The sequence below is a fragment of the Amblyomma americanum genome, chromosome 1, assembly GCF_052857255.1.
Source record: "Amblyomma americanum isolate KBUSLIRL-KWMA chromosome 1, ASM5285725v1, whole genome shotgun sequence".
Lineage (NCBI taxonomy): Eukaryota > Metazoa > Arthropoda > Arachnida > Ixodida > Ixodidae > Amblyomma > Amblyomma americanum.
The window spans coordinates 313,792,162-313,802,993 of NC_135497.1; the positions used below are offsets into that span (position 1 = coordinate 313,792,162).

Sequence of the window (10,832 nt, forward strand, 5' to 3'; positions counted from 1 at the left end):
GGGGTAGTTACCAATGTAGGGATAGCTAGATCTTGTGAAACAGACAAAACTGAGAAATTTTTGTGAGGTGTGAAAGCAGTGGCAACAATAATGTAGTCTTCATATAGATAACACTAGAGCTACAGCAATAACTGAAAAGTATCAATAGGAACACCTAGTTTTGTACAAATTCAAATTCTATTCATCTGTCACAAACTGATGCTGCATATTGCAATTTAGATCGAACGAGTTTTATAAAGGAATTTTACTGAACTAGAAAAGGTAAAAATTTCGACACAGGCACGCTAACATACGGTTGGCATTGTTAGCAAAAAATTCAAAACACAGTTTCTAAGAGAGGCGAGAAGTTATATGCACACCGAGGTATTTGTACGATGAGAGGTGTTCAAGAGGGGTATTATTGTTCGTAAGAGGCTGTTATAATGTCAAGTTGAGAAACACGCATGTGTTCACTCTTATTAATGTGCAAACACTATGACAAACCTCAGAGCAGAGCAAAAATCTAGCACGTTCGTCTTGCTTGTGCATCGCTCATTGCCATAGTAACTGTGATACCAAGCAGCAAGAATTTCGATTGAGATACCGCCAAAATTTGATCTTGGTCAAGTTGGACCAAAATTGATGTCCAATCATAACTGAGTGTGCCCAGCACAATAGCGACCTTCAAATTTCCCTCGGGCAGTTTCTGAAATTTGGCTTGCCACCCCAGAAATTTGACCTTGGCTGACCTGACCAACCATATTTGGGTATTCCCGACACAATACGGCATCAAAATTTTGCCCGGGGCACTGCCAAAATTTGACCATTTGGACCAGAAAAGATACGCAGCCAAAAATAGATGTGCCCAACATGATGGCAACCTCCAAATCTGGCAGGGACTATCGAAAAAATTTGACCAAGGTGACCCCCGAAATTTGACCTACCTTGGATGATTCAGACCAAAACGGAGGTACAATTATAATTGAGCATGTCCAGCATGATGGCAACCTCCAAATTTGGCCCACGTCATTTCCAAAATTTGGTCTGGGCCATCCTCAAAGCTAGACCAAGGCCGATCTAACCAACCAAACTGGGCGTGCCTGACAGGATGGCAACTTCCAAATTTGGCCCTGCCAATGAGCCACAGCTGAGGAGCTTCAGCTTTCAATGGGAGATGCCGTGGAGAGCAACATTTTTTCTTCCTATGTATAAAAAAGCCACTAATAACAAAAGATGCAACCCCGAAATTTGACCTCGGCCGATTTGGACCAAAAGCGATGTCCAACTATAATTCAGCATGCCTGACACAACGGCAACCTCCAAATTTGACCTGGGTCTTTATCAAAAATTTGGTGCAGGCCACCCCTGGAAAAGCTGTTCATAGCTTCGAGATTTAAGGTATCTCGTTGTTATGGTATTGATTACAGCGTCACAAATTATGTCACCATGCTTTCACATGTCCCACATCGCTTTAAGCGGAGTTAAACTCTGGTTAGTATTGTAATATTAAATTCCAGGCGGCATGTGTTACACCATTCCAAAGCATGGTTAATATCAAACTGAAGAAGAGAAGCGCGAGTGTCACTTAATTTCATGGTAGATAACACAGTCAACAGCAAGACACAGAAAAAGCAACGTTAGTAGGCAAATCATATACATAACCAAGAAAAAGTAGGGGCCCTAGAAGAGAAACCTGGGAAATGCCTGAGCCCACTGGCGAGGGACGGGAGGTAGTGTGATTTGCAGTCACAAATTGAGAACGACCAGTGAGGAAAGACTATAGCCACAAAACAACATTACAGTCGAGATTGAAGTCACTGAATTTGAAAACCAGTAATTGTTGCGAAACTCTGCCAAAGACTTTTGATAAGTTGAAGAGTGTGCAGTCTGCCAAGTACCCTGGTCAAGAATGAAATGCAGATCGTGTGCAATACAAAGAAGCTGTGCCTTTCATGAAAATGTTGTATGAAACATTCACTGCAAATGACTGGAAAAGAAATTTGACACTAAAGAACTTGGATGATGAGAGCAGATTTCATGTTCCATGATCTTACAGGGGATGCTAACAAATTAAATGGTTTGGTAGGTAGTAGAAGAATGTTTGTCTCCATACTTGTTTAATAGAACTACTTTGCCCACCTTCCAATCAGTGGGGACAAAACCAAACTCAAGAGATTGCTCAAATAGCTTACAAAGAATATTAGCACTATAAACTCACATTTTTTAGATGTTTAGACTTGGTGTTGACCTAATCACATTAAGATAACATCTTGAGATGTTCAATTATTTCTTCAAATGCGGTAGGATCTACAATAATAGGGTTCATTAGAAAAATTACAGGATGGATATTGAGGATATGCGATATCTAAATTGTTTTTAAACGCACCCTTGAACGTTAAGAACATCCAGGCCTATTTTATTGATATTACCTGGCCACCTGAATTTTTTAGGGTAATTGTAAAGTTATAATTTTTTGTTACCAACATTTTAAAATTGTTTAGCATTATTAAGTCACAACAATAGAAGAGTGTAAATTCAAAATGATTCCTTAGCTTGTTTTAGAGCGGTTTTAAATTGAGAAGCACAAAAATTATATATATCACACCAATGTACAGAATTACATTTTGGCAGAATGAAGCAGGCATTTTTTGTGGTTAGACAGCTTTTTTAGCGATAAGGGTATGACATTAAGGGTAAGGGCATTTAAGGGTATTACGCAATAGGGTTAATGGGCAAATCGCCATATATGTGGAAGTGGCTATTCCTGACTTTACATTTATAGATCCACGGGACTCTCACATCACTCCTGGAAAAGCAGTGTACCGGTTAAGCGATGCGCCACTGCCCTACGATGGCAGGTGCTGCCTCTGGTGGGGCTTGTGCGACCCAGGCTGTTCTTCCCGATCATTCATTCAATTGCCACCTGCCATGGTGGTCAGTTTGCTCTTAATCTGGTGAGAAGGTGGTGATGACGCCAGAAACGCCAGAAGGTCAAGTGACCTAGGTGGCCCACCTAGCTTGCTTTTGCGGAAATTTTTCACTCCTGACATCACTGACTCTGAAGGATTTTCTGCAGAACGGGAGCTTGAACGCTATTCCGCTGAAACCCTCTGCTAAATTGCAGCTTTGCCTAACAGCAACTAATTTGTTCTGAACAGTAAAAATCAACATGCAGGAGGGAAAACTATTTTGTACACGCCAAAAAAAATTGATGTTGAATTTTTATGGCACAAGGTCATCTGTGGCCAAAGAGCGCCAGGGCACAAGGCTTTTTCTTTTTCTCACGGTGGGGTCAAAGACCCATTTTCCAAGCATTTCACACTAAAGGAGCTGAGCACCAGGCAGGGGAAAGCTTGCACCCATCGTATCACCGGTGGGTACCCAGCGGCACTGGGGATGGAACCCCGCGCCTCCCGCATGCGAGGCGGATGCTTAAACGACTAGGACACTGCTGCAGTTCCCCCCCCCCCAAAAAAAAAATATTCCTTATACTGATTGCAGGTACTTACCTGCTGCAGCAAGGGTTGAATGCTCTGGTTAAATGCTGAAGGTCCCTTCAGATTTTTCGACGTTTAGCATTTGAACAATGCAAAAATGCATGAGTGAACTCCACAAAAGATGTCAGAACAGAATTAATACTGCCCTTTCTGAGAAACATTAAAGAGAATTGCAGCAAAGTGCGCAAAGCTGGGCAGCATCAAAGCAACAGGATGCAGCTGCTATCTATAAGATGACTTATTCACGACATCACAGAGCCCATCATGTTGGACCATGCATAGATTCCTTGGGGCAGGTTCAGCTATCAGCAGATTAGATGGACCAACAGGCTTTCTCCATGCTCTAGCCCACCAACATGGGGATCCTAACAGGCACAAGGATCAGCACTCGAAAGTCAAATGGCTACTCACAATATTCTGAAGAAAGTGAATTAGGCATAAATCGAGTTGACAATCACATGAAATCTACTGTCTTTAGATTTCAGCAAGAACACAGGAAAACCCTATGGATTCTGCTTCAGCAAGCCTATCTCAGTGGTTTCCCTAGAAGCTTGGAAAATAGTAGGCACCACATTTTTACGTGGCTCTGTTCAGTTCATTAGTAAAACAAATACACAAGGAGAAACCAACAGCTAATACACCTACATCCGTACACAGCAGTTACAAAGACGAGGCTAACGAGTATGTGATGCCTTCAGCTAACGAATCATTGTGCCTTCCTTTCGTTCTACAGTGCACCATTTAAGCAAAGCTTCCTTTCTAGTGAATTAGCATTCCACTTCACAATGAAAAGAAGCGGCCGGCACATTTAAAACCTACATTTTCATTTAGTCGGCAAGCTGCTACCATACGCTGATCATGCATTAAATTAGATGCCGAGACGCGCACTTGAAATGGGAGCTCAAAATGTTGCGTCCAATGTCGCTTGGAAGTGTAAAGCCGACGTTGGTTTCGATTATTCGAGAACTGTTACGCAAAGCCTCGTGCATCATGACCATGCTAAATTCAAGTAAAAGAATTTCTGGCATAAGTTCTGCGCAGACAAGCTCATATGCAGGCCGCTCAGTTGCGTGCAATTTAACCTTCCGAAATAAATCGTTCCCGCCTATTTCACGAAGCGATTTGCGGATGAAACGCTCAACACGAACGCTCGATTGCACGTCCTGCTCCGTTATTACAGCCCCTGAGCGATGGGCGCCGAGTTCGAGACGATGCTGCACGGTGTGTTTGCGGAGGGTGGAGGCAGCTCGTGCCCTGCCAACGGCCTAGTATTGTCTCAGACCCAGCGGTGCTAATCTCAATCGAAGACGCGCACGAGCGTTCGTGTTTAAGCGTGCCGCAGTACGGTACCTTCTAGGGCAGATACCGAACTTCCCACCGTGACATTCAAGTATGCTGAAATTCGAGAAATCAATAATTTTAAACACCGACTAGCTTTTTCTTCCGCAAAACTACCAGTCGTCTTGCTGGACTTACCAAAAAGAATGCTCATTGCGTGCAAGGTTCGTCGGCACTGCAGCGATGTCGGTCTGCCCACAGCCATATTATGGTTGACTAGCATCGAAAGCAACTAAAAAAAATGCAAACGACAGGCGCAGCGGAGCCAGAAACGGACAGTAATCAGGAAGAATAACGCGCCAAACATCGTTTACAACACTTTTCATTGAGCGCTCCTCAGCTTTGCTATGCCTTTGCCGGGCTTGCGTCAGTGCAATAAAAGTAAACAAACCGCGTACGCAGCGCCAGCACTAAAATTTTGGTACAAACAAAACTATACCTTTTAATTTAAAAAATAACAGGGGATAAACTACGAGCATAAAATTTTCTTTTTTTTATTGCCTCCCTTTTTTGGAAAAAGAAGTGGTAGGGTGGCTAGAATGGAGAGGTGTGAAAATCGCGGCGCTTTCCCTCGGCTTCTAGGTGTTGGAAGTAGTAGCTCTATGGCTTCTAGTACAGTCCGCCAAGGAGGTTATATTAAAACTTTTAATATAAAAAGTTTTAATATATAACCTCCTTGAGTCCGCCCAAGGAGGATATATAAAACTTGCTGGAGTGGAAGCCGCCTATCGCGCCTATGGGCAAGGGTGAAGCCGCGCCGAACGGCCGGCGGCCATCTTACCAGAGGCAAAAGGCAGCCGTGCCTGTCCGCGCTTCTACTTTTTCGCGCTGCTCATGAAGGCGCTCGCATTCAGATACCAATGAAAACAAGTGCTTCTGGTTGTAAACGGTTATCTCCCATCAAATATAGCAGCCAACTGGCGTGATGAAGGATATTGAACTGCGGAAATATTAAGGAGAAAAGCATAGCGCAGCCGCGCTTTTTCGCGTTTACAAAGCAACGCTAACAAGCGGTTCTAGTATTAAACGTCTATTTTTCGTCAACCAGAGGGAAACTGGCATGTACAAGGCAGTTTTCCAGCTCAAATATTAAGCAGAAAAGCTTAGCACTGCCGCGCTCGTGCTTTTCCGCGCTGCAGATGACGTTGCTCGCATTTAGAGAGCAACAAAAACGAGTGGTTCAAGTTATATACATTTATTTTCCATCAGCTAGCAGAAAACTGGCATGTAAAAGGCAGTGTAACTGTACAAATATTAAGGAGAAAAGCGTAATGCAGCTGCGCTCGCGCTTTTTCGCTTTGCTGATGCAGCTGCTCCCATTTAGAAAGGAATGCAAATGTGCGGTTCTAGTTGTAGTCGTTTATTTACCATCAACCAGCAGCCAACTGATATGCAGAAGGCAGTTCAAATGAGCAGATATTAAGGAGAAAATCTCACATAGAGTCAAGAACACCATGACAAACACCCTACTGGTGATTGAAAATAATCACCCTCGACAAAAGTGGTCTCACTTTGTTTTTGATCAGTTCACGGTTTCGTTCTTTCGTCATGTGGTGTATTCTCACTTTTATATATTCTTCAGCGATTTTTTTGCACAAAATATAAATATGGTTATCAAGTGGATCAAGATCAATGATGTGGTCCTCCAGTTTCCGGAACCAGTTTTTCTCTGTGCAGGTGCCCAGGACTTCAAGGATGAGGTGTTTTGATCTTACAGTCACCATTTTAATAGTATCATATTCTGCCTGTAGCAACCACAGCCCTTTTTCAACTGCTTCACACAGGCCAACGACGTCTTGTGACGGTGAAATTAGTCCACCTCGGCTCTTTTGCCTAATTAAAGGTGCCAGTTCATCCGAGTGCAGGGCTGCGATGCACAGTTCACATGTTGCCGTTGAACGAACTTTCTGAACGACGAAACCTGCAATGTACGGCACTACAGCACCGACAAAAGCTGACAGGCTTTCTGGGCAGTCAATGCGATAGGTATAGTTGTGGTCGTCGGCCTGCAGGATTGATGACCTGCGCATATCAGTAAGCATGCTGCTTTCACCTACCAAGGCTCCTGTAGTTGTTGGATTTAGAATTGAGACTATGTCTTGGGAGCAGTTTCCAGAGCTTGATGAAGTCACTTCTGTCTGAACCAACAGACGCTTGTATGCAGCCATGAACTGCGCAGCGGTTGGGTTGTTATGACCACCTCGTGCACGTATGGACCCGAAGAAGTTTTCGGCGTGATCTTGGCTAAGCTTGTGCGTCAGCAAGTATTTCAGCTGATACTTGCGAACAAGCTCATCGAACAATTTTTCTATGCTGGTCATGCACACCAAAAATCCAACGAACCGTTTTCTTCAGCCCTTCTATTACTGGACGCCCTGCCGGGTTTCTTAGCCCTTGTATGTAGGCACGGGCCTCGGAAAAGAATAGCTTCCAGTTGGCTTCATTCTGCTTGCGAAGAGGTGCCTTATAGGACCTTGCAAGTGGGTTTCGAGAGTTCATGATGTCGAACAAGCGATCAAAAAGCCTAATGAACTTAACTGTTGCAGTGGCACCTTTGAACTGTGGCAGCTTGAGCACTTGTTCGCAGAAGTCCAAGGCGTCAGCAACTGAAGCACTCAACGCTTGTACTGCATATTGTACTTTCATTTTTTGCTTTTCCCACTGGACATGCACCTTTGTGAGCTTGTTTCCAAGCCGCAACCCTTCTCCACGTTGCAATGCCTCCAATGCCAGTATATAAGCCCACTTCACGTGATTTCTTTCCATGTCAATAAGGTGGCTTAGAGTTGCCAATGAGTTCCGCACAAGCTTAATCATGTGACAGGCATCTAAGATAAACTGAATGTTTTTGGTGCAGTCAGCCGGGTTGACAAAGCTTGTAGAAAACCGGTGAGAACACTGTAGAAGCTCAGCGCCTAAACATTTCGCCATAGTGAAGTTAGAGGAGGCACCATCAAATGTAAGAGAGATGACATTAGCATGCACTGACTCAAGCTTGTCAATGCACTGCTTAGTCAGCTCCGCCCTCTCGGCACCAGTGAGAGTGTCGATCAAAAAGTAAGCGACAGGCATCTTGATTCTGACATTTACACCAACAATCATGTACACACACACATTTCTCGCTTCAGGGATACTGTCATCATCTAGCCCTGTTCCAAAGTCCACATACCCGACTATTTTGTTTCCAACAAGTTCTACATGTTTTCTTATGGCCATGTCGTCCACGATCAGAGCGCAGTAGAATGGCTCATTCCGCGATTGTGTAAATTTTTGAAGGAAGCAAAATGCTTAATCTGTAAAGCCAGGAGCTCCGTCGACTGAGCGATACCATTGCCTAAGTGTCCGCTGTGAATGAAGGGCATCATTGAATTTGGACCCGACGTAGTCATACGCGGCCGGGGAATAAAAATGCAGTCAGCGCGAACGCACAGAGCTCGGGTGTGTATACACCCTTTTGCTTGTTGCCTGCTCTGTTCAGAAGCTGCTGAATATCACTTGAAAATGAAGACGTGAACACCTGTGATCCTTCTTCTGAAAGGAGTTTTTGATCTCTGATTTCCTTGATAATTTCTTGCGCTGTCAGTTTGCTTTCAATCCGGTGAGAAGGTAGTGGCGACTCCAGAAGGTCACATGACCAAGGTGGCCCACCTAGCTTGCTTCTGCGGGAATTTTTCACTCCCGACACCGCTGACTCTAAAGTTTAGATTTTCTGTACAACGGGAGCTTTAAAGCTATTCTGTTAAAAGCCTCTGCTAAATTGCAGCTTTGCCAAACACTAATATGTTCTGGGCAGTAAAAATCAACATGCCAAAGCAGAAAGTTTATTTTGTACACACAAAAACAATGGCACTTACACTGACTGCACACACGTGCTGCAGCAAGAGTTCAATGCTCTAGGTAAATGCTGAAGGTCCCTTAAGGTTTTTCAACGTTTATCATTTGAACAATGCAGAAATGCATGAGTGAATTCCACAAAAGATGACAGAAGTAATACCGCCCTTTCTGGGAAACATGAAAGAGAATTGCACTGAAGTGCACAAAGCTGGGCTGCATCAAAGCAACACGATGCAGCTGCCATCTATAAGATGACCCATGCACGACATCACAGAGCCCATCATGAAGGATCATGCATAGATTCCACGGCCAGGCAGCTATCAGCGGATTAGATGGACTGACAGGATTTCTCCATGTTCCAGTCCACCAACATGACAATCGTAACAGGCAGAAGGATCAGCACTGGAAAGCCAAATGGCTACTCATAATATTCTGAAGTGAAGCATAAATCGAGTTGACAATAACATGAAATCTAGCCTTTAGATTTCAGCAAGAACACAGGAAGACCCTATGGAGTCTCCTTCAGCAAACCTATCCCAGTGCTTTCCCTAAAAGCTTGGAAAATAGGAGGCACCACATTTTTACGTGGCTCATCAGTGAAAAAAAGCACACAAGGAAAAACCAACAGGTAAAACACCTACATCAGTGCACTGCAGGTACAAAATCAGGCTAACGAGTATATGACGAACTCAGCTAACGAATCATTATGCCTTCCTTTGGTTCTACAGTGCACCATTTAATCATTTGTGCAAAACAACAAAGCTTCCTTTCTAGTAAATTAGCATTCCACTTCACAATGAAAAGAAGCGGCAGGCACATTTAAAACATACATATTCAATTAGTCGGCAAGCTGCTACCACAAACATCTTTCATAGGTTATTTAGCTAAAATCTCGTTAGCTTCAACACAGAACAGTAGCTAGCAAACATATTGGTAAGAGGCATCATGGACCACTCCTATTTGTGCATTACATCCTTGTGGTGTTTCAAACCTTCCCTCCTAGAGAATATTTTTTGGCACAAGTCGCAATGGAAGGGTTTTTCACCCCTATGGGATTTCACATGCCTCCGCAAGTTTGAGTGGTCTGCAAAGACCATGGGGCACAGATGGCAATGATATGGCTTTTCACCTGTATGGGTACGAATGTGCATCGCCAGGGTGCTCTTCATTGAAAAGCACCTACCACATTTGTCACAACGATACGGATGTTGACCAGTGTGAGTGTGCAGGTGTGCCACTAGGTCACGGTTTTCTGAAAAGCTGATACCACAGTGGTCACAACGAAAAGGACGTTCATCAGTGTGAGTGCGTAAGTGGCGTTGCAGGGCGAATTTGACAGAAAAGTTCTTTCCGCAGTGCTCACAGCGGTATGGGCGTTCACCGGTGTGGACTCTGAGATGAGTCATTAAGTTGGAGTTTTTTTTGAATTCCATGTCGCAGTGGGTGCATTCGTAGCGGTGCTTTCCTGTGGGTTTACTCTGGCGGTTGCCAATGCCAGCAGTAGATTCCATGCAATGGCTGAGATGGGAAAAATCCAGGCCAGGAGATGCACCGTGTCCGGTCTGGATGACCATAGAACCTGCATTTTAAAGGTAGAATACTTTCAGTAAAAGACAAGAACCATGAGTCCACAGTTCACTTGGAGCTAAGGATATGAGATGAATGCGGAGGACTCTCTCATCAACAGCTATGGATGTTTACAAAGTTTTATTCAGTAGATTAGCCTTAATAATTCAGGCCAGTAGCAAGACATCCCTACAGTGAATTCTGCATGCGGTTGGAGAACATTTAGGCTGTCTATGAGGAGGCCAAGGCTAAAGGCTAGAATTTTGACGAGACCATGGCCCCTGCACAGGTCTTCGCATCAGGAAACAGAATTCACAAGGGTGACAGTTCAGTCAGTAGTTCACATATCACACAAAATACGTTCCAGAATATCGAAGGCAAATATCGCCGTCATTCACCACAGTTCAGGGAAATAAATATTCCATATCCTTCATAGTGATCTTTGAAAGTCAACCTTCAAGAACTTAAGGAGAAAAACTGCAGGATTTAATCTGGCAAGTTTTTGAACATACGGTACATTATGTGTGCTGTCCCTGATGAAAGCCTGCATGTGAAAGATTATATCCACTGAGACAAGTCTACACACGCCACAGCTCATTTTGCGTTACATACATCAGA

General features: G+C 43.9%; 1 protein-coding gene across 1 annotated transcript; it reads right to left on the bottom strand.

The window, feature by feature from the left end:
- Positions 1–6,280: 6,280 nt before the first annotated feature.
- LOC144098699 (uncharacterized) lies at positions 6,281–6,982 on the bottom strand. Its single transcript, XM_077631519.1, has one exon. The coding sequence runs from the start codon at positions 6,980–6,982 to the stop codon at positions 6,281–6,283; it is 702 nt and encodes a 233-aa protein (XP_077487645.1).
- Between the last annotated feature and the right edge of the window lie 3,850 nt (positions 6,983–10,832).

Bases quoted from the DNA above. Each gene is read 5' to 3' on its own strand.
- LOC144098699 (XM_077631519.1), bottom strand. From the start codon at position 6,982: ATGGCTGCATACAAGCGTCTGTTGGTTCAGACAGAAGTGACTTCATCA.